At 42.5% G+C, this 27,871-nt stretch overlaps 8 protein-coding genes across 8 annotated transcripts; 1 reads left to right on the forward strand and 7 right to left on the reverse strand.

Moving 5' to 3' along the window:
* Nucleotides 1-96: 96 nt before the first annotated feature.
* PEX1 (Peroxisome biosynthesis protein pex1) lies at nt 97-720 on the reverse strand (the record flags this gene model as incomplete). The annotated part of the gene is made up of 3 exons (XM_064823376.1): nt 97-171; nt 231-365; nt 631-720. 3 exons carry the CDS (start codon nt 718-720, stop codon nt 97-99), a joined length of 300 nt encoding a protein of 99 aa, XP_064687700.1.
* Nucleotides 721-2,978: 2,258 nt separating this feature from the next.
* On the forward strand, nt 2,979-6,592 carry ATC70_004024 (uncharacterized protein; the record flags this gene model as incomplete). Its single annotated transcript, XM_064823377.1, has 5 exons — nt 2,979-3,556; nt 3,621-3,875; nt 3,946-4,033; nt 4,100-4,515; nt 4,600-6,592. 5 exons carry the CDS (start codon nt 2,979-2,981, stop codon nt 6,590-6,592), a joined length of 3,330 nt encoding a protein of 1,109 aa, XP_064687701.1.
* A 418-nt stretch (nt 6,593-7,010) lies between these two features.
* SUI3 (translation initiation factor eIF-2 beta subunit) lies at nt 7,011-8,652 on the reverse strand (the record flags this gene model as incomplete). Its single annotated transcript, XM_064823378.1, has 6 exons — nt 7,011-7,273; nt 7,339-7,724; nt 7,790-7,860; nt 7,912-8,102; nt 8,166-8,479; nt 8,534-8,652. The coding sequence occupies 6 exons, from the start codon at nt 8,650-8,652 to the stop codon at nt 7,011-7,013; spliced, it is 1,344 nt and encodes a 447-aa protein (XP_064687702.1).
* Nucleotides 8,653-9,162: 510 nt separating this feature from the next.
* Nucleotides 9,163-11,640, reverse strand: ATC70_004026 (uncharacterized protein; the record flags this gene model as incomplete). Its single annotated transcript, XM_064823379.1, has 4 exons — nt 9,163-9,464; nt 9,539-10,172; nt 10,234-11,049; nt 11,134-11,640. The coding sequence occupies 4 exons, from the start codon at nt 11,638-11,640 to the stop codon at nt 9,163-9,165; spliced, it is 2,259 nt and encodes a 752-aa protein (XP_064687703.1).
* Nucleotides 11,641-12,509: 869 nt separating this feature from the next.
* On the reverse strand, nt 12,510-15,125 carry GRR1_2 (DNA replication licensing factor MCM7; the record flags this gene model as incomplete). The annotated part of the gene is made up of 6 exons (XM_064823380.1): nt 12,510-13,011; nt 13,112-14,392; nt 14,462-14,709; nt 14,774-14,833; nt 14,902-14,993; nt 15,071-15,125. The coding sequence occupies 6 exons, from the start codon at nt 15,123-15,125 to the stop codon at nt 12,510-12,512; spliced, it is 2,238 nt and encodes a 745-aa protein (XP_064687704.1).
* A 421-nt stretch (nt 15,126-15,546) lies between these two features.
* Nucleotides 15,547-15,941, reverse strand: ATC70_004028 (uncharacterized protein; the record flags this gene model as incomplete). Its single annotated transcript, XM_064823381.1, has 3 exons — nt 15,547-15,663; nt 15,760-15,834; nt 15,897-15,941. 3 exons carry the CDS (start codon nt 15,939-15,941, stop codon nt 15,547-15,549), a joined length of 237 nt encoding a protein of 78 aa, XP_064687705.1.
* Nucleotides 15,942-17,813: 1,872 nt separating this feature from the next.
* On the reverse strand, nt 17,814-22,235 carry ATC70_004029 (uncharacterized protein; the record flags this gene model as incomplete). Its single annotated transcript, XM_064823382.1, has 1 exon — nt 17,814-22,235. One exon carries the CDS (start codon nt 22,233-22,235, stop codon nt 17,814-17,816), a length of 4,422 nt encoding a protein of 1,473 aa, XP_064687706.1.
* Nucleotides 22,236-22,840: 605 nt separating this feature from the next.
* Nucleotides 22,841-27,256, reverse strand: ATC70_004030 (Isochorismatase domain-containing protein; the record flags this gene model as incomplete). The annotated part of the gene is made up of 1 exon (XM_064823383.1): nt 22,841-27,256. One exon carries the CDS (start codon nt 27,254-27,256, stop codon nt 22,841-22,843), a length of 4,416 nt encoding a protein of 1,471 aa, XP_064687707.1.
* Nucleotides 27,257-27,871: the final 615 nt, after the last annotated feature.

Here is a 27,871-nt window from a genome sequence, read left to right on the forward strand (position 1 = left end):
ATGCCTCTCTTCCTCATTATAACAAGACTATAATATAAAGGTGTTTCTATTCTTTTTTATTATCGACAAACAAAAAAAAAATCAAGTGGAAACATTTTAATGACGACGAGAAGAGGCAATGACACCGGAGAGCTCCTCAATCTTCTTCTTGGCACGAAGGAATGTACCGAGCTAATCAAAGAAAATAAATGAGTCTATGCCAACAATGAGGATGGTGTCCACTCTCTTACCTTGGCCTTGCAGAGCTTTCTGGCACGCTTGTCTCTGGAGTTCTTGATCAATTCCATGACACGACGTTCATAGGGAGCATAACCAGAGACCTCACGGACAATGCTACGGACAAAGGTAGCACGCTTGGAAGCGGCCTATTGAAACAAGTTAGCTTTTTCTGATTTTGATCTGTGAGAGAGATGAAGGATTTCTTTCGGTCAATGAGGGAGGTCAAGTCCAATGTATGTATGTAGATATGGGTGGTATCTATAATGCCGTGAGTGCGTTATATCGTTGTATTTGCGCTAGCTGCTGCGTAGTTTTGATTATGTACTGATCTTGACATGTTTCCAATATTTTGCACCCTTCTAGCCTCATTGACATTTCATCCATCCATCCATCTCATCCATCAATACATACACCAATCTTGTTAGAGGGCTTGGCCTTGAGGACACGACGAGTGACGATGTGACCTTTGTTGATACCAACAGCGATTCCTGAAGCAGCCATTTCGATTAAGGAATAGAGAGAGGAAGATTGACTCAATACAGGATTTCTTTGCTGGTTATTACCTTTGTTTGATGGTCCCCTCCCCCCCCCCCTTCCTCGCTAGTCTGAGTGGTCCATGTTTGGCTGGAATTATTTTGATTCTCCTACCTTATCGACCCGGACAATACTCAGTTTCCCATTGTACATGGTTGACAGGACCCAAAGCCTAAAAGAGGAATGACTGGAAAATCACCCCCCTCCCCCTCTCGATACACTAAAGATCTTTTTTTTTGTGCGAATAAACTATATGTCTCTGACTAGCATCGCTATGTGTAAAAAGCAACCAAGCAACCTTCTTGGTACACTAGAGTAGCATGGAGATGCAGATGGCCCAAGAGACTCAAATCGATGCTATCACTACATGTACATTACCATGTCGAACAGATCTTGATTGCTACCATCAGCTTCTTATGCTGAAAGCTAGCATATCTTAAATCAGTCTATATCGTCTAGAGAACCATCGGCCCTCCAATGTTTGGATAATTTGTCAGTGCGATTGACTTCACGTATTGGCAAGGTATCCCTTACAGACAGGTAAAAACCACACCATCAAAATAGCAGATGTAAGAATGAAATACACACTGTGCGAGAAGATCATATCGTAATAATTTATTGTCTCTGCACACCTTCAAAACCCTGGAAAGGAAAGAAGTTGATCTTTACAAATATTTCGGTGGGGCTGGCGTTATTAGATGCAAGGCTTCAAAAGAAAATAGCATGGCTACATATATTTTACTATCTAGTTCGCCACCTACTTTCCATTGGCTTCAAAAGCATCTATTATTGCCTTCATGATTAGAAGGGCATTGGTTTTGACAAGCCTGCTCCAGCAGCCAAAATTCACTCAAATCCAGAATCATATTTTGCTCCAGATTGGTCAATTTTAATAGCTTTTCGACTTGATCGAGCTATCTTGCCAGATTCGACTATACAAAGTGTAATGATCACCCAATGCTTCCTAATACATTCTTGGTGTGCTTTTCAAGGCGCATCCAATGGTACCAAGTAAGATAGATGTTTTGAATAAACTTACTGAATAGATCACGAAAATATGAAAAGAGGTTTCTGGCCAAAATGTCGAAATTTTGCATATAAAGGCCTCGCAAAAGTGGGTTCAGAGGTTGCTTTGGATCGAGAGAAACATTTTGATTCATGATATACCATAGTAAAAGTCTTCTTTATCAAGGTGAAAAATGCGATTGTTTGATTTTCGATGGAAACCATGAGGGGGTATACCTCATGCTTTTGGGTCGATTTTTGACCATGTTTTTTTTGATCCCCAAAAAGTTGAGCAAAGGTATCAGAAAGTAGCTGCCAGACGAGAGCAACTGTTTGGTGCTATTATGACCATCTAAAACGGCCTTGAACGCGAGAAAACGCGGATCAGGTGCACTCATATTTTGCTGTATTATTCACACGCTTGACTAAAAAGGGGTAATATCTGTATGCTACTTGCGCGTATACGAAATAGCTACGTGTATATGGATGTAGAGCGTCACCTAAGAATCAGATCCACAGATAATATAAAGGGCTTTTATGTGTAAGTGGAGGGTCAACATGAAAGTAGCAGTATTATGACAAGATACGCAAGAGCAATCGATAGCGCGAGCCGTTTGAACGTAGGTTGGTTTCCTCTGAAGCGAAGCGTTGGTCAGGAAACCACCCGAGGTGTTGAAAGGCTCGTATGCCATAATAAAAGTCTTCATTTTGAAGGTCAAAAACGCGATCGTTTAACTTTCAATGAAAACCGTGAGGGGGGGTACTTCATGGCTTGGAGTCGATTTTTTGACAATCCCAAAAAATGTTGTTTAGAGGTGTCAAGAAGTAATCGCCAAGTGAGAGCAACTGTTTGGTGCTGCTCTGACGAAAAAAAAAAAAAAAAAAAAAAAAAACACAGCTCAAATGCGCCCAGATTTTTGCACACTCTTGAGTAGAAAAGGTAATACCAGTATACTGCTTGTCTGTATATAAAGTATCTACGTGTATATAATTGTGGAACATCGCATAAGAGTCAGGTCCACATTAATAAAGGGTTCTTATAGTTTATGACATCTAAAAATATGCGAGGATTGATCTGTTCTCATATATTCTGTAGAGTTTTCATATTCCGTCCTACAGTGGGCATATTGTATAAAGATTTTTTTTTTTGCTACTACTCGCTTTATATATCTCTCTCTCTTTCTTCACTACTATTTTTTTTTTTTTTTTTTACATAAAAAATGGATCACTTTGAGGGAGCATCGCAAGATGATTTTACCTTCTTGGAATATTCAGCTGATACGCAATCATCGCAGTACGAGTATAGCGATTTTACGCAGACACCACGAGATCATTTGCAACAACAACGACACCAACATGATATGGACGCAGCTGCTTCAGACTTGAGCTCACTCCACTTGAATGAAAACGACGAAGATGAAAACGCACAAGCCAACGGTACGACCTCGTTTGTCAATGATTTCCAGTTTGAAGACACAGATGATTTTGGAGATTTGGCTGTTCAAGCGCAAGACAAGGATTTGCCAGCCCATGCTTGTAAATACTGCGGTATCCATTCGCCTGCTTCTGTTGTCAAGTGTGTTACTTGTGATAGATGGTTCTGTAACTCCAGAGGCAACACGTCTGGGTCTCATATCATCAATCATCTTGTACGTGCTAAACACAAGGAAGTGTCTCTTCATCCAGAATCTCCTTTGGGTGATACAGTGTTGGAATGTTATAATTGCGGGTGTCGTAATGTCTTCTTGTTAGGCTTTATACCTGCAAAGAGTGATACTGTGGTTGTATTGATTTGCAGGTAAGTTTGGAGAGAGTAAGTGGTATATGTGTACATGTACTCACCTCATATATAACGAATACAGACAACCTTGTGCTGCTGTGCCTTCCTCCAAGGACATGAATTGGGATACAACACAGTGGATGCCATTGATTGATGATAGATGCTTTTTAACGTGGTTGGTAAAAATCCCCTCTGATCAAGAGCAACTTCGTGCTCGTCAGATTTCATCAACACAAATCAACAAATTGGAAGAGTTGTGGAAGGATAATGGAGAAGCCACTTTGGAGGATCTGGAGAAACCTGGTGTCGATGATGAACCACATCCAGTGTTATTGAGGTGAGTGATGCGAGTTGGGTGGATATACAGAACTATGTTGTATTAATCCATCTTGTGTGCGCGTGTACAGATATGAAGATGCTTATCAGTATCAAAACATCTTTGGTCCTTTGGTCATGATGGAAGCTGACTATGATAAAAAGTTAAAGGAATCTCAGGCAAGTGTCTAAAGAGAGAAGAGGAGGGGAGGGGGGACGTGCAGTAGTTAACATCACAGTAAATAGACTTGCGATGATATTGTTGTGCGTTGGGATGTAGGTCTTAATCAAAAGAACATTGCTTGGTTCTATTTTCCAAAGCTCGAATTGGGTGAAATTAAGCTAGCAGTGGGCGATGAGCTTTGTCTACGCTATCGTGGAGAGTTGCATGACGCATGGCAAGCCGCTGGTCATGTCATTAAGATTCCCAACAATGTCAGTGATGAAGTTGCGTTGGAATTGACTCGTGCTGGAAGAGCTCCCACTGACTGCACGCACAATTTCTCGGTGGATTTCGTGTGGAAATCGACATCGTTTGATCGTATGCAATCTGCCATGAAGACATTTGCTGTGGATGAGACGAGTGTGAGCGGCTACATCTACCATCGTCTTTTGGGACATGATGTTGAACCTCAAGTACTCAAGACACAGATGCCAAAGAGGTGAGTTTCTTTGGATTCTATATGACACACACACACACACACATACATACATACATACACATGCCTAAACCCCGATGTACACAGATTCTCTGCTCCCTTTTTGCCTGAACTCAATCATTCTCAAGTCTACGCTGTCAAGTCCGTGCTTCAAAAGCCTTTGAGTTTGATCCAGGGCCCCCCAGGTACTGGCAAGACTGTCACCTCTGCTTCCATTGTGTACCATTTAGCCAAGATGAATCCTGGCCAAGTCCTAGTGTGTGCACCCTCCAATGTAGCCGTTGATCAGCTCGCCGAAAAAATCCATCAAACGGGTCTCAAGGTCGTCCGTATCACTGCCAAATCTCGAGAAGAATTGGACTCACCCGTGTCCTTCTTGACACTCCATGAACAAGTGCAAAACAACGACACCAACGTAGAGCTGCAAAAGCTGATTCATCTGAAACGAGATCAAGGCGAATTGAGCGCCTACGACGAAAAAAAATACAAATCACTCAAGCGAGCCTGTGAAAAGGAGATTTTGCAAAACGCAGATGTCATTTGCTGTACTAGTGTCGGTGCAGGCGATCCTCGTGTTGCCAAGCTGAGATTCCGTACTGTGCTGATTGATGAGGCCACGCAAGCATCAGAGCCCGAGTGCATGATTCCCTTGGTGTTGGGCTGCAAGCAAGCTGTGTTGGTAGGTGATCACCAGCAGTTGGGGCCTGTGATCATGAACAAGAAGGCAGCTCGTGCGGGTCTATGTCAATCCCTGTTTGAGAGATTGGTCATTCTTGGTATCCGTCCTATTCGTCTCCAAGTGCAATACCGTATGCATCCCTGTTTATCCGAGTTTCCTAGCAACATGTTTTATGAAGGCACGCTGCAAAACGGCATCACCACGCAAGAACGTATCCGCAAAAATGTCGATTTTCCCTGGCCCGTGCCTGAAACCCCCATGATGTTCTACGTCAATCTGGGCAATGAAGAGATCTCCACTTCAGGTACATCCTATCTCAACAGAACCGAAGCCTCCAACTGTGAGAAGATTGTTACTCGCTTCATGAAGTCTGGTATTTTGCCCTCTCAAATCGGTGTAGTGACCCCTTACGAAGGCCAGCGTTCTTACATTGTGCAGTACATGCAATTCAACGGCTCTCTGCGCAAGGACCTGTACAAGGAGATTGAAGTCGCTAGTGTGGATGCGTTCCAAGGCCGCGAAAAGGACTACATTATCCTCAGTTGTGTGCGTTCCAATGAGCATCAGGGCATCGGTTTTTTGAGCGATCCCAGACGTCTAAATGTGGCCTTGACACGTGCGAAATACGGTGTGGTGATTCTGGGCAACCCCAAGATTCTGAGCAGACATCCCTTGTGGCATCATCTGCTGGTGCATTACAAGGAAAAGGGCTGCCTTGTGGACGGTGCTCTCAACAACCTGCGTGTCTCTATGATCCAGTTCAATCGACCCAGGAAATCGTATCGCAAGGATGACAAATTCCGTCAAGGCCTTGCTCATCAAGTGGATGCCCGTGAGGCTTTTGCTAGACCTCCTTTGGCGAACGATAATCGTCGTGGTAATGGTACAAAAGGTGGCTACGGACAAGATTTCATGCAAACCCATGATCCCATTGGCTATATTCCATCCGAGGTGGGTTCTTTGCCCAACTCGCAATTCAGCATCCCCTTTATTCCATCCGCAAGTGGGCCTTTCACACAAGATTTATCTCAATCTAGTGTCTTTCATCGTAAATCTCGCCCTACGGATGACGACAGCTCGCAACAACAACAGCAGCAGCAACAACAGCGCTACGTGCCTGGGTCCTCTACATTTGCCAATCATGCCATGGGATGGCAGATGGGCAGCTCTCAAAACCTGTACAGTAGTCAAACGTCGATTGGATTGGCTTTATCTCAAAGTGATCGTTTGCGTATGATGAGTGAAATGGCAAGTCAACATGGCAGCAGCAGCGGTAGCGGCCATCCCATGAGTCAAGATACACAGTTTTATGAAGATTACAAGTCGCAAGACGTGTCTTCCTTGATGAGTCAAGATTTTGATATTCGCAGCCAAGCAAGTCAATCATTTACTCAATTTTAAAATCAAAAAACTGTATTGGTATTATTGCGTGGTGGCGTGTTTCCCTCCTCCTCTTTCTCTCTCTCTCTCTCTCTCTCTCTCTCTCTCTTTAATCCACTTTTTGGTATTATAGCTTAGTTTATATTATACGTGATAGATGGTAACAAACAATCGTTGTGTGTATATTCTACAATATATACACTTGAAGGCTCGTCAAAATTAGTCGCCATTGTAGGAAAAAAAAAAGGATACCACTCTCTTTATAGATATATCTATCTATCCATCTCTCTCTCTCTCTCTCTCTCTCTCTCTCTTTCTTTTTTTTTACACAACAAAAAAAAAAAAATATTAAATCAACCATAAATTTGCTAACTGCTCCAACGTGTTGTTTGTGATGATAATGAAATAAAGAAAGTATACTTTAATCTATAAGGATGATCTAAGGTGATTGTTGATGTATGGTGCGTTTCAAGGACCCTTTCACTTGAGCCATAAAATAAACACTGACAAACATGGCCATGGACAGACATAGCATGGGCACACGCATGGTAAATTGGAGGGACATGTCTTCACTCCATCCCATGACAGCCACAAGAAAGACACCTCCAATGTTGCCAACAGTGAATAAATAGCCTGTGGGTATAATCTCGCTGATGGGGTAAAACAGTTCACTTGCAAATTGAAAGAATGCAGGGGCGATGGCTGTTGTTGGGCAAATGGCTGTTTGTTAGATAGTAGCACATGTAGCATATACAATCAGTACTTACCATACGATGAGAGTCCAAAACAGACACAAGAGACCACTACACCGGTCAAATACTGAAATTCACTGGCCAGATACAAACACAATACGCTGACAGCGGTTACCATGGAGAGCAAGATGCACACTCGTCTGTACCTGAGTGTTTGATCCAAATAGTAGCCCACGCCAATGCTTGCTGGAAATCCCACAAACAGCATGGCGGCACCTAATAGACCTACCAGTTTTTCGTCAATCACATGTTTGAAAGGTGGAATCAAGATTTGTGCTAGTAAGGTGATGATGGCACATTGCGCTCCCATGATGATACAGTAGGATCCCAACATGTAAATAAATTTCTTTTCTTTCCATAATCGACTTGATTGATCTGCTGAATTGACTTCATGGATCATACTAGCAGTGTATACACAAGGAAGGATGAGCAAAGCTATAAATACCACTATTGTATATGTTCGTACCTCTTCCAGTAAGGCGGCGGTTTCTGAAAGGAAAACCAAATCAACAACAAAACAATCAGGCACATGATAAACTAAAACTTGGCTATGAGCATGTGCGTTTTCAATCCAGACGCATCTCGTACCTGTATCAGTAGTAAATGCGGTATATCTGTATCTCGGGATGCTTGCTTGACAATCAGTGGCGTCAGGGCACAACCAGCTGCAATGCCTAAATTGTTGGCTGATACAGCAATGGAGGTAGCTACATTGATTTCATTTTCAGGAAACCATGCCACTGCAAGTTGAGGCGGTATCGACAACATGAATACCTGTGCTAAAAGATGAAATGAGGTATGTTGGATATGGATATGTAACAGAAACTGAGCTGACAACTTACCAACAGCTGCAATGGTTTGACCCAGGAACAATATACCAAAACCGTACATGGACGGAATGGCTCCCAACCATCGAACACCGCCCGCAACAGCATTCAAACAAGCGCCAATTAATATACCTCGTCTCAGTCCATTACCCGGTGGTAGTGATCCATCAAGTCGATCTTCAAAGTATTTAAACGTAAATTGGATTGCAAATGGATAGATCATCATGTACACTGAAGACAGCGAGTGGATAGCGTTGGTCGTGGCTGTACTTTCATGTTGAAAGTAGTATTGAACAAAGATATATAGACATGGTGCAAAGGTAATCCACCTATCCAAGCAAAGTCAGCATCATGGACTTTACCTGACTGAAACAAATACCAACATGAGTGCACTGGAGAATGAAAACAAGGAAAATGAAAGCAAGACAAGCCATCGCCACCAGTCTTTATGTGTACTGGTTGACCTTAGCAGAAGAGTATCATACTCTTGCAAATTGGTCATGGTTTTGTGGAAAGAAGAAAAAAAAAAAAAAAAAAAAAAGAGAGAGAACATTTTGTGGTGATTTTAAATTCATGCCGTTTGCTTGTGTCTGATTGGAAGATGTTCCAACACCTCAGGGGTTACCAATATTCAGAGATTGGATTTGGTGGTACCTGGTACATCTTGGGCTATATACAGTACTGCTCTTATTAATCTAGGGTTTTGAATGTAACAGAGATCATAGATAACGCCACGCTGAGATCAAGAATTTGGGAAGGTATTATTTCATCCGAATAGATGGTCAATACGTATAGCTGTTTCGTATTTGAGCAAACACTCAACGAATGAATTGTTTGAAAGTACTAGGAAACACCACTGGTTAATTCTCGACCAGCCTATCTTTCATCTGCATCAATGCGTTTGCTATGTCATGAATCATAAACGTCTTTAAAAGGCTTGTGGATGCCTTTTATTCAAGGCAGAATGCTTCAAGCGAGATTATTAATTCAAACAATCAGAAGCATTTCTTTATTATTCGTATAGTTGTTTCTTCAGAAACAACCTTTCAACGACGTTGATTGATCTCTTTACCTCAAACACATTATGCTCTCCATTACTTTGTCTAGACATATCAGATTGGATGAATTCGCTGTATTCAGGAGACGACGCCAATGAGAAAGATGCAACACACTTGATAATTGATGAGTAATGTTCGGGTAAAATCTTAAAGGTAACAGGAGAGCACAATTTCTGTTCAGTAGAAAAGTGATGCGGCATTCTTCCTACTAGGTGTTGATGTGTGCTTCTCTCAGGATGACCTGACACATAGGTCTCTAAAGCGATGTCAATGTATGAGTGTACTGTACAACATAAAAGGCATGTATAGCGCCAGGTCGTGTTTGCGTACCTATGCTCAAGGAGCTGCAACCTTGTATATGAAAAGTGAAACATATCCCTTCTAAAGGTATGTCTTCCTCTTTGGTCAAGCCAGGATGCGTGAACATAAATAACGGTTCCCTACCCCTATCATGCTCAACAGGTGTAAGCGGGACCCTCTTGCATACACCATCTTCCAGAAGCCCAACAGTAATAGTCTGAGTCTTTATGGGCCGCAACTCAACTCTGAAGGTATAAGCCATGCTCGGTATCTGCGAATAATGACCTCGGCCAAGGTATTGCGATGTATTGTCGTTTGAATGCTTGTCATAAAATAACAGCAACAGTCGGTTGTGGTGTATTTGCAAAAATCCTTTCAGAGCTTGCTTCAATATCTGGTCAATAGCATAAGAAAAGTAGAGATTCTTGATGGCTTCCAGATTTTTTCTAAAAATCAAGGCAGATAGTTGATAGAGTCCAAAGAAATCATTCGAAAATAGAGCGCTCGTGATGGTAGTTGCGATGCTGACAATGGCAGGCTTCAGTCCCACTTCCAAAAGCAATCGCTGGGATAGATGCAAAGCACAGGTACATTGCTGATCCACCGAAACCAGATGATACGCGTCTAATGATCCATCTCCAGAGAATGTATCCTCAGTTGCAAACTATATACAGTACGTGTTAATTCTCATTCAACGTCTTGATATAGCTATGTTTGCTCCTTACCCACAAGTCGATTAGTTTTCTTGCATTTTTCTTGAATTCCTTATAATGGCTTGACGAGAATGCCATCGTATCATGGTCCTGGCAACGCTTAAACAATGTATGCTGCTGTTCTTCTAAATTGGCCATAGATTGGCAATGATCCCATAGGATATGCAATGCTGTCTCTGCTATGTCTTGCATTTTTACTGATCTCTCTTGAATAGTGAACAATCCTATACCAGTTTCGGACGATGGGAGTTCGACGACCTTGTTCAATATAAAACTGATTTGAGCTTCAGTGACATTGGCTTGTACATAGAATGAGTTTGGCGCAATCAAATTATCGGCGTGTTTACATGTCTGAATTAAAGAGTCGTTTTGCTGCTTATTATCATTTACAATAACTGGCGGCAGTACAGCGTTGGCAATCTGAATCATCTTGTACGGCTGCTGCATAGCGAATTGAGCATTAGAATATAGATTGATTCCATCAAAGTCTTTTCCAGGTTGAATGATACTTTCGTCGATCAATGCTTGCTTGATGTAATCACTGTAATCCTGCCCTGTTGAAACATCGCCATCCGAATTACAATAACGGCTGTAAAAAAGAATATGCTGAATTCCATCAGGAGAGTTTTTAATAGCACCAAATTCATCCAGAGCCTCTTTGAAGAAACTGCTCACTTGTTTAAAGTAATGCTTGACATCTGCATCCTCAAAAACTGCTGCTATGAGTTGACCACAAGTCCAGCTTTTCAAATCTTTCAGCTGATGGCGTTTTTCAAAAATCACGTCCTCTAAAGCTATCTCCATACGCCCGCTGGACATCAACCCAAACTACATTGTCATCATTTGGTTAATATAGACAGTAAGCTTTTTTTTTTTTTTTTTTTTTTTTTTTTTTGTATAAAGGCTCTTTACCTTATTTTCGTAGATAAGCGGCAAGTGACACGCAATGGTCCATGCTGGGTCATCCTCTTTAGCTGTATTTTCATCAGATACACATGTTAGATCTTTGCCTCGGACACGAGCAAGAATTCTCTTGACGGCATTGTACATTGCAGTATCCAGATTGGCGAGATAGATGGACTTGCTGCTAGTGATAGAAGGTACAAGGAAGAAATCGCTAGAAGCAAGAGTTTTGGACACGGCAATCAATTCTTTGGCGCCTTGCATCTTGAAAAACGTGTAGCTGAATTCAGTCGTATCATCCTCGTTTGCTATTTGCGCAGAAACGAATACCGAGGTTCTTTCTCTATCTAAATGTTGCTTCTGTTTAGTCGAGTTTTGGAAATATTCAGCCAGCATTTGGATAATGGGTATCATGATGAGCTTGCTTTCGTTGTCTTTGGGTGAAATCCATTCTATATCCAAGAAGAATGCACGCAATTTGTCTTTGTACCGTTCTTCAGTCCAGCCTATAGGCATAATGAATAGTATTTGAGCTGTGTTGAGTAAAACCCCCTTTTCTTCTGCAAAATTGTCTTTGATTCTTTTGAAAAGGTTTCTAATGGATGCCAGTGTCGCATTTTCGTCTTTTGAGAGTTGACCATTGTCTTTTGACAGTAGCTTGAAGTATTTTGAAAATACACTGTAATTTAACAGTGGCAAGTCTTTCGTTTCAGTGTCCTCCTCCACCTACGATATAGAAAAAGAGATTTGGTCAGTATGATTATAAAATTTGACCATGCATTTTGAATAAAGATACTACAGATAGCAGCTTGGCTACGCTGATAGCTCGATTTGAACTTCCATAAATGTGGATATAGTTGTCCCAATCAAAGTCTACAGCCTATGAGTTAATATATATTTGCATCAATCAAAATACTACAAGCAACGATTTACCAAAGCATATCAAGTAGCTGTATTGCCAGTAACTGAGAATTTGTTCCATATGATAAAGTTCTTTAAAGTAAATGGGAAGAAGGTAAGGGAGCACAGCTCTGTTCAATTCTCAAGGCAATCTTCGTGCTACCAACTATTCCCTTTTTCTAGCAGCAACAACTTGGTGGTAAGACGAAGCACCACAGCCAAGAGTAGAGTATGCATTCATGTGATATCTCTCAAGTTTTCGAGTGGCATTTTTTCCTCTGTACATGCTATTATTCAAAATGGTTTATTCAAATAGAAATGTAGTAAATTCATCTTAGATCTGCTGCTTGATTGATATCTTTTTCAAGTGCTTCAAAAAAAAAAAAAAACGAAATGTGTGTGTTTAATAAAGAGAGAGAGAGAGAGTAATGTATGTATATATATGGGATGAAAAAAAAAAAACAGGCAAAAGGGAGAGAATAAAACTAATGAACAATTTGAAGACGAGAATCACTCACTTGCCAGATATCTAATGCAGTGTATTCACGAATGGCCTCATCCAATTGAGCTTCAGTATAACCTCTTGAAGCAACACGATTTCTAACAATAGACAAAGCGAACCCACTTTCACTGCGTTCCTGGGCCAATTCTTTCACGATATTAAAGATGCCGCTCAGGGGAGATGTATCATGACGACCACCGCGTCTTTGACTATCGTCATCCAACGATGATTTGGATACATCAATCAATCTCAAAGCTTCATCCACATCGGCAGGTGTAACTACGTCTGCTAAGCGAATACGAGCCAAAGCTTGAGCCATACGAATAATGCCCAATAAGGTACGTGCGGATGCGTAAGTGAATTGTTGTTGGCGATCTTCGTCGAGCTTGTATTGTCGTCTTAATCCAACATAGGCGCTTGTGACATATTCAGAGACTTCAGGTGTGAGCACAGGACGTTTGCTTCTAGCATGGGCCACATAATGTCTAGTAGGTAAAGATGAAATGAGTGTCGCTGTCCACTAAACTTGATTTGTGACACACACACACACAAAAAAAAAAAAAAAAAAAAAAAAAAAAAACTTACCTAATCATATGAGGTTCTAATGCGTTGAAATCCATTTGAGGTGGCTTGTTGTGAGTATGGACATAGGTAACATGCTCAGCCAAAAGACGATCCATGTCATCAGAAGGCTTGTCTAGGATCAAGTAGAGAATATCAAAACGGGAGAGCAAAGCAGCGGGCAGATTGATGTTTTGTGTGGGAGACATGCGGGTATTGTAGCGTCCATAAAGGGGATTAGCAGCGGCTAAAATGGAAGCACGCGCATTGAGTGTCGTATTGATACCGGCCTTTGAGATACTGATTGTCTGTTGTTCCATCACTTCGTGAATAGCTGTTCTGTCTGAATCATCCATCTTGTCGAATTCATCAATACAGCAGATACCGTTATCAGCCAATACCAAAGCACCGCCTTCTAAGATCATCTCATCTGTAACAGGTTCTCTCATGACAGCAGCTGTCAAACCGACACCAGAGGAACCACGGCCTGTTGTATAGACACCACGAGGAGCCACCTTGGCAATGAATTTGAGCAACTGAGATTTAGCAACACCCGGATCACCCATCAGACAAATATTGATATCACCACGGATCTTCATGCCGTCACCAATGGTCTTGTTGACACCACCTACCAGCAAGAGCAACAATACCTTTTTTACATCGTCATGACCGTAAATTTCAGGGGCAATACTGCGAGCCAAACGGCTGTACACATTGGGATCTTGCTTGAGCTGCTCAATGATCTGTTCATCAGCAGCGGTCATCTCAATTTCGTCGTATTGCTTCTTGAGACGGTGCACGTATTGCACGTCCAAGTAGGTGTCTGTCAAGAGACCAGCACGAAGGGCTCTGAAGCCAGTGTAAGGCATAGGCAAAAAGATACCGCTGACATTGGCGACATCGCCAGGCGTGAGTTGACGACAAGCAGCGCCATACATGTGCATTGTCATTGTACGAGGGATATGACCCACAGGCACTTGATCTGTCAATTCCTGCAATTTGACCTCTTGGAAAGCCAAAAACTTGGATGCTCTGGTTTGCATGTAGAGCTTACCCTTGACGTTGTTTTGTTGACATGCTTCTGAGGGACACTCTGTCAAAGGCGTGAACTGTCTTTGCTTGATCTCTTGGAAGATTTCATAGCCACAAGAATCACAACTGTAGGTGTTGACCTGGAGGAAGGGTTTGACATCAGAGACACGGGTGATGATACCACGCACAGTGACAAGATGGCCCAAAGAAGAGCCCTTGATTTCACGAACTGCGAAAGCGCTGGATGAGCTCAATGGTTTGAAAAAGACCTCGCTGAAGGGGGAGGGAAAAAAGGTACGGTGAGTTATTTGGAGATGTCTGTATGAGAGGGGTGATATTTACTAGCGACGTGTCAAGGAAGGAGGGAAACGCTCGTCTGAATCGTTGGGTCTATTGGCATCACGGTTGCTTCTCTGACGAATAATCACATCGAGTACACTGTCCTTGTAGCTCAGGTCAGCATTGGTAGGTTGTTTGCTGGCACAGATAGAGTCAATCACATCACAAGTAATGTCGACATAGTGCTTTGTGTTTCTAACAATGCGATTGACAATACCACGGTTATTGACTTCGTTGAGATCATCTTCAAACTAGAAGGATGTGTCAGATCATGCTGTGGAAGAGAGAAACACGCGCATGTGAATGCAAACCCACCTTTAACAAGTCGTCCAATTCAACGACAATAACCGATTGCTCTCTATCCACTACATTTTGCTAGATGATGGTAGTCGTGGATCAGTATATGTGTATCAGGGGCAGTGAAGCGTGAATGAAGCTGTTACCAAAAGATTGTCATATTTCACATTCACCTCCTCGTCTCCCATGGCTCCAGGGATGGTTTCCTTGTACCCTCTAAAGAAACTATCGAGAAAGCCTGTAGGATTGAATGTGTGAGGATTGGGTTGGGATGTTAACAGGCATGTGTGCCAGTGGGTCTGCCGATCGCTTTACCTTTATCCTCCTGGTAATTGACATTTTGAATGGTTACAGGTAAAAGAGCTGCCATTGTTAATTAAAATACACACACACACACACACACACAAGATGGGGCAGAAGAACAAGAAAAAAAAAACAGGAAAAGAAGAGGGAATCTTGTTGTAATAAAATTTTGTATCTTGTAATATTTTGGAATCGCGTCCACAGTCGCGAAGGGGTTGCTATCAGGTGGTGTAGCGATATAAATTTTTTACATAGTAAAGGATTCTATTGGACATGGTGGAAGGCGTTAAAGGGCAATGCTTCTCATGATGCTTGTGTCAACAATGGACCATCAAAGCAACAAGACTTTTGTCATGATCCTGGGTTGGTGCCTGGATGGAGGTACTTTTGCCGGTGTCGTGCCATCTAATGGTAGGGTGCGTCATTTTCAGCACATTGCATCTGTATTTAACGCAAGTTTATTAGAAAAAAATAATGAACAACTCGGCCTATGGCTTTGTCAATGCCAACAAGAAATTAACCAACAGCATACAAAAGACAAACGAAAAGACGGAAGGTGTTGACTTGGTGTACAAACTGCCCACATTGTACCCTTGATTTGAAATCTACAGAAAGTACAAATTAATCTCATGGACATCTCTCTCTCTCTCTCTCTCTCTCTCTCTCTCAAACCAAGCGAGCGAATATAAGCAAAGACTTACGAGTTTCTTGGCTGGCAATTGAGAATCGTAATTGTTGTAAATGGTGGTGGTTGCATCCAAAGCATCATTTACGCACTATGGATAGATGCTCATCAGTGGTTTGCCATGAGCATTCATGTACACTCGCTTGATCTTACATGATATTTCACAAATTCTTTGGTCTTTGATAATAAGCAGTTCATCTTGTGTTGTGTTTTTGTATGCTACTTGTGGTGGTGGTGGTGGTGGTGGTGGTGGTGGTATAGGATTAAGAGTGAAAGAGAAGGGAAAAAAAAAGCTGACTGGCAATGCCGCTGATCCTAATAGGTATCACCACCAGTTGGACAGGTATTTAATATGCGACGCTGTTTGCATAGCATACCACGATCGAATGAACCCAACACCTTGACGTCTAATGGTTATAGCAGATATACGTGATGATGGTACTGTTTGAAGCATCTAACAGTGCAACATGTGTTATAATATCTCGAGATACCTGTCCTATCTACAATAAATCAAATGTTATATTTTGTGCTTCATAATAGCCCCATAGAGTCAGGAATCCTGATGATTGCCTGATAGCGACGCCTTGGAAGACGCTGCTCTATGGAATAATACCAAGCTGAGAGATTAAACTGCAATCACTATACATCTATGCTTGCATTTGGATGGGGCAATTGCGACGATTAAATCTATTGGGTATCGAAATGTGCAAAGAAGGAAGCTACTCTGACAAAGCAATAGTAGCTTTGAATTACAACACCACTCTTGTTAGCTTCATAAGCATTCATGTCTACATGATGACAAAGGCATTGAATTTTTTTTTTTTGCCATCCAGCAACAAATACCCAACAAAATTGGCTTACATATTCGATCCAGATTGGTCAAATTTTGCCTTTATTCGACTTGATTGATCTATCTTGCTCGACTCGACTCGACTATATGAGCTGTGTGATGTTCGCCCCCATCTAATATATTTGAAATGAGGTTTTTAGCGAAAATAGTCAGATTTTGCATATGAACACCTCATAAAAGTAGTTTCAGAGGTGGCTTTGGATCGAGAGAAACATTTTGAGTTAATATATACCATAGTAAAAATCTTCATTTTCAAGGTGAAAAACGCGATCATTTGATTTTTGATGGAAACCATGAGGAGTACCTCATGCTTTTTGGTCGATTTTTGGTCATGTTTTTTTTTTGGTCCAAAAAGTTGAGCAAAGATGTCAGGAAGTTACTACTACTCAAGTACAATTGTTTGGCGTCATTCCGGTGGCTCATAAATGTCTACATGCCAAGATATGAAAGCTTGAAAGCTGTCAAATTTGGTTATGTATTGCTTTATAGAGTTTATTTACACGGCATAAATCACATCTTTGGTAGTTGGAACTTATTAGAAAGGCAGTTCTGTAGCTTGCGCAATTTTTAATTCGAATGAGAGGCATATTGATTTTGGTAAAGCTAATTCATACAAATTTTGTTGCGTTATGTTGCCGGTAAGCTTATTAGCAATGGAAATAAAAACTCGAATTTGCTGCTTATTAGATACTATGGTTTTGAACCTTCGCTTCGCTGCAATCAAGCCCTCATATAAATCAATGTTACCAAGTGTTGGATTAGACGCCTGATTACCATGGCTTTGCACTTTTGATTTGCTACGGTATAACCCCCCCCCCTATAACTCAATGCTACCCATTGTTGGATTAGATGCTCAGTTGTCATAGGCTTTACACCTTTGCTTCGCTAAGGTAAACCTCCCCTATAAATCAATGTTATCCAGTGTTGAATTAGATGCATTATTATGTTCTTGGTGGAGAGGCTGAGCCCCTCCTCCGAACCCCCTCCCCATTGCCGGCTTTGCCGGTAGCTTTATTCACCTTTGCCCGGCTCTCAATAATGGATATGATTGGCTTGTCTATTTTTTTTTTCATAGTTTTCCAGTATATATATTAGTGACTAGCCGATCTATCTCGCTACGCTCGATGACGGCGTCGCCCTGCGGGCTTTGGCCGATTACAATAAAACTGATTAAATCAATAGTTATAAAGGGTAAAAAAAAAATATATAGAGTAGTTATATTAGGTAGTATCTGAAAATAGAACTTCAGGATACACTACATTTTCTGTGTGTTTCATATTTTCGGGTAATAAAATGGTCATGCCATTGGCAGATGTTGCTCTTGACATGGCAACATAGAGTTGACCATGAGTAAATACGGGACTCCTGAGGTCCACGGCAACTTTCCTGAGAGATTGACCCTGCGACTTGTTGATGGTCATTGCGAAAGATACTTTAACCGGGAATTGCTTTCTGATCAAAATGAATGGCAATGTGCCAGGCAATGTAGACAAAGTAAAGCGAGGAATCAACTCGACTGCACCTGACTCTCCGAGGATTTTCACCTTGAGGACATACTGTCCAATTTGCTGAATGATCAGCCTTGTACCATTGCACAAACCTCTTTCAGGGTTGAGGTTTCTCAAGAGCATTACAGGAAGACCTACTTTCAACTCCAAAACTGCTGGCGGCAGCCCTGAAGGCGAAAGGGTTTGCAAATACTCTGAGGGATAGGCTTGGGTCTCAGTGTTGGTCAGATCAGATTGCACCGTGTCAGCAGAGTACAAAGTGACCTTTTCCCCAATCACGTTCTCCATCACCTTGCTGTTAATAGCATCAACGTTGACGTTCTTTGAACAGAGAATAGCTCTTTCCTTGAAGAAATCACTATTTTGCAGAGGACACTGCAGAACATGCTGAGGGTAGATATCTTCAATGAACTGATCAAGATCAGTCATCTGCCTCAAAAAAGAGGGCAAAGCAATGCTGCCAATCATGGATGGTTCATACGGCATTTTTCCTATCCAATCTGCAAATTGCCTATCTGTGTCATTGGAGTTGGCAAGTCTCATATTCTCAGTCAGGCTCAGCTTTTGTAATTTGGGCCATAATCTTGACGATTTCAGTGAGGCATTGACGATTTCAGGACGGCCACCTTGCCTAACAACAGGTGGAATTTGAGCAAAATCACCGCCAAGAACAACAGGAATACCACCAAAGGTAACTTCATCACCACGACTACAAATATCACGAAGTGTTCGATCAAAAGCTTCAAAGCAATATCGATGCTGCATTGGCACTTCATCCCAAATTATCAATGCTGTCTCTCGAATGAGATCAGCAAGGTCATCGTTCTTCTTGATCGCACACACAGACTGCTCGTGGATGTTGAGTGGAATGGCAAAGCGAGAGTGTGACGTACGCCCACCAGGAAGTAGCAAAGCAGCAATGCCAGAGGAGGCAACACAGAGAACAATTTTTCCTTGGCTTCTATAAAAGTGACAAAGAGTATTGTAAATGAAGGTTTTGCCAGTGCCAGCTGGACCTTGCAAAAAGAAATGTGAGCTGTTGGCGTTGCTGTTGATGGAGGAGGTGATGGTCTCAAATATGTGCTTCTGGGTAGCGTTCATTTGAGCATACTTTTGCTGATACGAAAAGGCTTCTTGATCTTGGAGATATGACATTTCATTGAGTATCAATGAATTGCGTTGTATGCCAGTCATTCTGCTTATCAAGCCATTCCAGTTGAAGAGAGGCAGAGGCAAAGGCAAATTGAACTGACCTAGAGATCTGTCTTGTGCACCAAGAGATGTTTGCAACAGATATAAGCCGTAATCAAGACTTCGCGTTCCATGGTAAAATTCAGCGTCAGGTTGCACGCTGAGCAGCAGCGAATACCCTTTTTGCACGATTGCATGCTCAAGGTCATCACAGAAACTTTCACAGAATTGATTCCAAATCTGAACAGGCGATACCAATGAGTTGAACCTGAGCGCAGAGACAAACATTGAACGCATTGCGTAGCCAGAGGCAAAGGTAGCAGCTTCTTCAAAGGCTCTGGTCCATTCTCCATCATCTTCGATCAAATGCAGCATCATACAGGCCTCACGAAAGGTGGCATACTCGTGATTATTGACAGTTCTCAGATGAGAAAACGACGTGGCTCCTCTGACAACTGTGAGCAGCAGACGCAGATAATACCTCTCGCCGGCAGCAGGGCTACAGTAGTACATGCGGCCGATAGACATGGTATCGGTTCGTCTTGCTTCCCACCTTTTTGGCTTCTTTTCTTTCCAAGTCATATGCTCTGGGAATTGCTGGTAAAGCAATGGTTGAAAACCAGGTTTGTTTTGATTCACGGCATTATAATGAAAGTAACCCATGAGCGTGGTATGACTCTCTCTCAGGACATTATCAATTCTTGATTGAGGCCAGGAAGGATCAAAATATACAGGCTGCTCATTTTCAAGATGAATAGCAAGTGTAGTGACAGGTGGGCTTTCCTCATGCATTGGGAACTCTTTCAACCTCCAGACGGCTTCACACGGGCTGATATAACGGCCATTCAGATATTTGGCACATTCATCATTCTGATACATTGCTGCAGTACCAGCTGTTGCGGTTGTTGTCGCGGTAGTCGTGGTTTTCAGAGTAGTCTGATCAGAACCTTTGTATATATACTTGTTGATGTATTTGATAGCCTGGACACTGGCGCATACTTCCACGTTGATATGAGCGTTGTATCTCTTTGATAGGAATGGATTATACGCTACCACCCATTCATTTGTCATATGAAAGTCGTGGTACACGTTCTGATCATCTTTGATGCGTATTACATGAGAGCGGCCATCCATTCTTCTACGATAGAGTGGATACCCATCATCAGGAACTATGGTTGCTGGCTGATAAGGCTTTGGGAACTTTTTTGAGCAGACGTCGTTACCGAAAGCATCCTTCACCATACAGGGAGATTTCTTGTTATAACCACCACATGGACCGTGCATCATGTTGCGGGTGACAATTGCATGTAGTTCAGGGTCTTGATGAACGTCAGGGATTTCTGTGGAAATAATCTGGTCGATCCTCTCTGCCGTATCAAACCGGTCATTTTGGTTATCCAAGAACAACAGCATATGACTATGCGGGAGGCCGCGCTTCTGGTATTCGATTGTTCTCACAATCCCTTTATAAGCACCAAAGATTTTCTTTTGCTTCAGGTCTTTGAGTAATGCGTCGTGCTTCCGGTTGAATACTTCAGCAACCAAATCTGGGCGATCAGCAGCACTTTGGCCAGGCAACAACTCATCTTGGATCTCCCTCCAGTTTGGGTTTGCAGTAAACGTTATGAATAACGTTGGCTTACCAAAGAATCTAGAAATAGCCATTGCGTTTTGGTACAGCTCTGCCATAAACCGGGGACCACCAGTGAAACTGCTTGGCAAAATAAACGTTCTACCCACCGTTTCAAGATCTGTATCAGAAGCACTGATAGCATCAGCAAGACCTTTGTAGACATCAGCACGGAGAGTCGTTTGATTAGCCTTGATCCAGTTTAACTTGGTTTGTTCACAAACAGCCCAAGCATCGATCAGGTATTGCTGGAATAGACGTCTCGAGAGGAACAGGATTTTGGATTCACCATTCCTGACATGCAATCTAAATCTATAGAAGGCACGCTGGGTAAGCCTGCCTGTTGCTCGACGTTGTCCCTCTTCTTGCGCTTCTTCATTGTCAACATCCATGGCATCAACAGTTGAAGCAGGCAATTGCAAACGAAGGCCCCAATGCCACCCATATTCACCTCTGGGAAAAAGCAAAACGTAATGGAGAGGCATGTAGGCAGCATGCGTCTCGTTGATCCTTCTAAAGAGTCCTCTGGAATTGGTGGAGGTGCTATTTCGATAGGTAATCAGGATGTCTCTGAAACTTGAATCAGCATATTCATTGGGGATAATAGCTGCAATCTCGTTGACAGTTGGCAAGTTCTGAGTACGCCTATCTTCACCGACAACCAATTCCAGTCTCATTTGAGGATTGAGTCGAATATACGCATCCTCGCTGACATGATCTTGGGCTTGTCGTTCTTCCTCTGCACTCAGAATTTCGTGGGCATGCTTGTAGATACGTACAAATGGGTTACCACAACGAACCGGGTCATCAATCATTTCACTTAATGCTTCAATGATTGAATCATCTAAATGCTGATTTCTGGGGTTGGCAGATCGACATGCAGCAGCATACTCGGGATCGTAAATGTACAGTTGATTGTACTTTGGAGCATTACCAAAATTCAAGGGTGCTTGCATGTGATACAATTCACCATGGGCACTTACTGGAGTAACTCCACCTCTTCTCTCCTCCTCTCCTTCTCTCTGGGCCCCTGCTGGCGTAGCAGTGGTACCGAATGAAGTAAAAGCAAACAAAGTATTGTATTGCCTTATATGCTTCAAGAAATGGGATGAGCGTGGATGGCTTCCGTTGATTAAGCTATTCAAGGGCTCAGGCGGATCTTGCAATAAGGGCAATATGGCCTTTCCTTTTTTACAGCAAGAGTAGAAGAGATTGTTGCTTCTGGATTGACCGGTAGTTCTTGCTGCGTCCCAATGCAATGCGCCACAACCATCACATACAACGTCCATTCTTCCCAGATAATGAGGTTGCATTCTTCCAAGTTCTGATATGAAAGCGGCAGGTGCTCTAGGTGCTCTAGGTGGCCTTAATGCAGCTCTCTGTCTGGCGTAGTTTCGGGCACGTTCCTGAAACAAAAATATATATATATATATAAGGTTCGTTCGAATGTTTGTTTTCCATTTCTTTTCTATTTACTCGACATGAATCACATTTTCGAAAATTGTAATCTTCAGGTAGAGCAACTCTACAGGTTACACAGTTTCTAGCTTGAACAAGAGGCATGATAATTCGATTTGATTTTAACAAAAAGATATTTCATACACTTTATGCAAATTGTGATGCTTGATGTTCTTGGTGGAGGGGCTAAGCCCCCTCCCCCAAACCCCCTCCCCATTGCCGGCTTCGCCGGTGGTTATGCCCTCGTTTGTTCTGGCTTTTAATACTATTAAATTTTAAAAGGATATGATTGGCTTGTCTACTTTTTTTTTCATAGTTTTCCAGTATATATATTTTAGACTAGCCGATCTATCTCGCTACGCTCGATGACGGCGTCGCCCTGCGAGCTTTGGCCGATTACAATAAAACTGATTAAATCAATAGTTATAAAGGGTAAAAAAAAATATATAGAGTAGTTATATTAGGTAGTATCTGAAAATAGAACTTCAGGATACACTACATTTTCTGTGTGTTTCATATTTTCGGGTAATAAAATGGTCATGCCATTGGCAGATGTTGCTCTTGACATGGCAACATAGAGTTGACCATGAGTAAATACGGGACTCCTGAGGTCCACGGCAACTTTCCTGAGAGATTGACCCTGCGACTTGTTGATGGTCATTGCGAAAGATACTTTAACCGGGAATTGCTTCCTGGTCAATATGAATGGCAATGTGCCAGGCAATGTAGACAAAGTAAAGCGAGGAATCAACTCGACTGCACCTGACCCTCCGAGGATTTTCACCTTGAGGACATACTGTCCAATTTGCTGAATGATCAGCCTTGTACCATTGCACAAACCTCTTTCAGGGTTGAGGTTTCTCAAGAGCATTACAGGAAGACCTACTTTCAACTCCAAAACTGCTGGCGGCAGCCCTGAAGGCGAAAGGGTTTGCAAATACTCTGAGGGATAGGCTTGGGTCTCAGTGTTGGTCAGATCAGATTGCACCGTGTCAGCAGAGTACAAAGTGACCTTTTCCCCAATCACGTTCTCCATCACCTTGCTGTTAATAGCATCAACGTTGACGTTCTTTGAACAGAGAATAGCTCTTTCCTTGAAGAAATCACTATTTTGCAGAGGACACTGCAGAACATGCTGAGGATAGATATCTTCAATGAACTGATCAAGATCAGTCATCTGCCTCAAAAAAGAGGGCAAAGCAATGCTGCCAATCATGGATGGTTCATACGACATTTTTCCTATCCAATCTGCAAATTGCCTATCTGTGTCATTGGAGTTGGCAAGTCTCATATTCTCAGTCAGGCTCAGCTTTTGTAATTTGGGCCATAATCTTGACGATTTCAGTGAGGCATTGACGATTTCAGGACGGCCACCTTGCCTAACAACAGGTGGAATTTGAGCAAAATCACCGCCAAGAACAACAGGAATACCACCAAAGGTAACTTCATCACCACGACTACAAATATCACGAAGTGTTCGATCAAAAGCTTCAAAGCAATATCGATGCTGCATTGGCACTTCATCCCAAATTATCAATGATGTCTCTCGAATGAGATCAGCAAGATCATCGTTTTTCTTGATTGCACACACAGACTGCTCGTGGATGTTGAGTGGAATGGCAAAGCGAGAGTGCGACGTACGCCCACCAGGAAGTAGCAAAGCAGCAATGCCAGAGGAGGCAACACAGAGAACAATTTTTCCTTGGCTTCTATAAAAGTGACAAAGAGTATTGTAAATGAAGGTTTTGCCAGTGCCAGCTGGACCTTGCAAAAAGAAATGTGAGCTGTTGGCGTTGCTGTTGATGGAGGAGGTGATGGTCTCAAATATGTGCTTCTGGGTAGCGTTCATTTGAGCATACTTTTGCTGATACGAAAAGGCTTCTTGATCTTGGAGATATGACATTTCATTGAGTATCAATGAATTGCGCTGTATGCCAGTCATTCTGCTTATCAAGCCATTCCAGTTGAAGAGAGGCAAAGGCAAATTGAACTGACCTAGAGATCTGTCTTGTGCACCAAGAGATGTTTGCAACAGATATAAGCCATAATCAAGACTTCGCGTTCCATGGTAAAATTCAGCGTCAGGTTGCACGCTGAGCAGCAGCGAATACCCTTTTTGCACGATTGCATGCTCAAGGTCATCACAGAAACTTTCACAGAATTGATTCCAAATCTGAACAGGCGATACCAATGAGTTGAACATGAGCGCAGAGACAAACATTGAACGCATTGCGTAGCCAGAGGCAAAGGTAGCAGCTTCTTCAAAGGCTCTGGTCCATTCTCCATCATCTTCGATCAAATGCAGCATCATACAGGCCTCACGAAAGGTGGCATACTCGTGATTATTGACAGTTCTCAGATGAGAAAACGACGTGGCTCCTCTGACAACTGTGAGCAGCAGACGCAGATAATACCTCTCGCCGGCAGCAGGGCTACAGTAGTACATGCGGCCGATAGACATGGTATCGGTTCGTCTTGCTTCCCACCTTTTTGGCTTCTTTTCTTTCCAAGTCATATGCTCTGGGAATTGCTGGTAAAGCAATGGTTGAAAACCAGGTTTGTTTTGATTCACGGCATTATAATGAAAGTAACCCATGAGCGTGGTATGACTCTCTCTCAGGACATTATCAATTCTTGATTGAGGCCAGGAAGGATCAAAATATACAGGCTGCTCATTTTCAAGATGAATAGCAAGTGTAGTGACAGGTGGGCTTTCCTCATGCATTGGGAACTCTTTCAACCTCCAGACGGCTTCACACGGGCTGATATAACGGCCATTCAGATATTTGGCACATTCATCATTCTGATACATTGCTGCAGTACCAGCTGTTGCGGCTGTTGTCGCGGTAGTCGTGGTTTTCAGAGTAGTCTGATCAGAACCTTTGTATATATACTTGTTGATGTATTTGATAGCCTGGACACTGGCGCATACTTCCACGTTGATATGAGCGTTGTATCTCTTTGATAGGAATGGATTATACGCTACCACCCATTCATTTGTCATATGAAAGTCGTGGTACACGTTCTGATCATCTTTGATGCGTATTACATGAGAGCGGCCATCCATTCTTCTACGATAGAGTGGATACCCATCATCAGGGACTATGGTTGCTGGCTGATAAGGCTTTGGGAACTTTTTTGAGCAGACGTCGTTACCGAAAGCATCCTTCACCATACAGGGAGATTTCTTGTTATAACCACCACATGGACCGTGCATCATGTTGCGGGTGACAATTGCATGTAGTTCAGGGTCTTGATGAACGTCTGGAATTTCTGTGGAAATAATCTGGTCGATCCTCTCTGCCGTATCAAACCGGTCATTTTGGTTATCCAAGAACAACAGCATATGACTATGCGGGAGGCCGCGCTTCTGGTATTCGATTGTTCTCACAATCCCTTTATAAGCACCAAAGATTTTCTTTTGCTTCAGGTCTTTGAGTAATGCGTCGTGCTTCCGGTTGAATACTTCAGCAACCAAATCTGGGCGATCAGCAGCACTTTGGCCAGGCAACAACTCATCTTGGATCTCCCTCCAGTTTGGGTTTGCAGTAAACGTTATGAATAACGTTGGCTTACCAAAGAATCTAGAAATAGCCATTGCGTTTTGGTACAGCTCTGCCATAAACCGGGGACCACCAGTGAAACTGCTTGGCAAAATAAACGTTCTACCCACCGTTTCAAGATCTGTATCAGAAGCACTGATAGCATCAGCAAGACCTTTGTAGACATCAGCACGGAGAGTCGTTTGATTAGCCTTGATCCAGTTTAACTTGGTTTGTTCACAAACAGCCCAAGCATCGATCAGGTATTGCTGGAATAGACGTCTCGAGAGGAACAGGATTTTGGATTCACCATTCCTGACATGCAATCTAAATCTATAGAAGGCACGCTGGGTAAGCCTGCCTGTTGCTCGACGTTGTCCCTCTTCTTGCGCTTCTTCATTGTCAACATCCATGGCATCAACAGTTGAAGCAGGCAATTGCAAACGAAGGCCCCAATGCCACCCATATTCACCTCTGGGAAAAAGCAAAACGTAATGGAGAGGCATGTAGGCAGCATGCGTCTCGTTGATCCTTCTAAAGAGTCCTCTGGAATTGGTGGAGGTGCTATTTCGATAGGTAATCAGGATGTCTCTGAAACTTGAATCAGCATATTCATTGGGGATAATAGCTGCAATCTCGTTGACAGTTGGCAAGTTCTGAGTACGCCTATCTTCACCGACAACCAATTCCAGTCTCATTTGAGGATTGAGTCGAATATACGCATCCTCGCTGACATGATCTTGGGCTTGTCGTTCTTCCTCTGCACTCAGAATTTCGTGGGCATGCTTGTAGATACGTACAAATGGGTTACCACAACGAACCGGGTCATCAATCATTTCACTTAATGCTTCAATGATTGAATCATCTAAATGCTGATTTCTGGGGTTGGCAGATCGACATGCAGCAGCATACTCGGGATCGTAAATGTACAGTTGATTGTACTTTGGAGCATTACCAAAATTCAAGGGTGCTTGCATGTGATACAATTCACCATGGGCACTTACTGGAGTAACTCCACCTCTTCTCTCCTCCTCTCCTTCTCTCTGGGCCCCTGCTGGCGTAGCAGTGGTACCGAATGAAGTAAAAGCAAACAAAGTATTGTATTGCCTTATATGCTTCAAGAAATGGGATGAGCGTGGATGGCTTCCGTTGATTAAGCTATTCAAGGGCTCAGGCGGATCTTGCAATAAGGGCAATATGGCCTTTCCTTTTTTACAGCAAGAGTAGAAGAGATTGTTGCTTCTGGATTGACCGGTAGTTCTTGCTGCGTCCCAATGCAATGCGCCACAACCATCACATACAACGTCCATTCTTCCCAGATAATGAGGTTGCATTCTTCCAAGTTCTGATATGAAAGCGGCAGGTGCTCTAGGTGCTCTAGGTGGCCTTAATGCAGCTCTCTGTCTGGCGTAGTTTCGGGCACGTTCCTGAAACAAAAATATATATATAAGGTTCGTTCGAATGTTTGTTTTTCATTTCTTTTCTATTTACTCGACATGAATCACATTTTCGAAAATTGTAATCTTCAGGTAGAGCAACTCTACAGGTTACACAGTTTCTAGCTTGAACAGGAGGCATGATAATTCGATTTGATTTTAACAAAAAGATATTTCATACACTTTATGCAAATTGTGATGCTTGATGTTCTTGGTGGAGGGGCTAAGCCCCCTCCCCCAAACCCCCTCCCCATTGCCGGCTTCGCCGGTGGTTATGCCCTCGTTTGTTCTGGCTTTTAATACTATTAAATTTTAAAAGGATATGATTGGCTTGTCTATTTTTTTTTCATAGTTTTCCAGTATATATATTTTAGACTAGCCGATCTATCTCGCTACGCTCGATGACGGCGTCGCCCTGCGGGCTCTGGCCGAAGACATTTCAAATCAGAGATAATAAAAATTTGGTATATCAAGTAGGTTTTAAACAATGATTATATTCGATTCGAAGATTTT

This window comes from Mucor velutinosus (assembly GCF_035048745.1).
Source record: "Mucor velutinosus strain NIH1002 chromosome Unknown tig00000468, whole genome shotgun sequence".
NCBI classification, from domain to species: domain Eukaryota; kingdom Fungi; phylum Mucoromycota; class Mucoromycetes; order Mucorales; family Mucoraceae; genus Mucor; species Mucor velutinosus.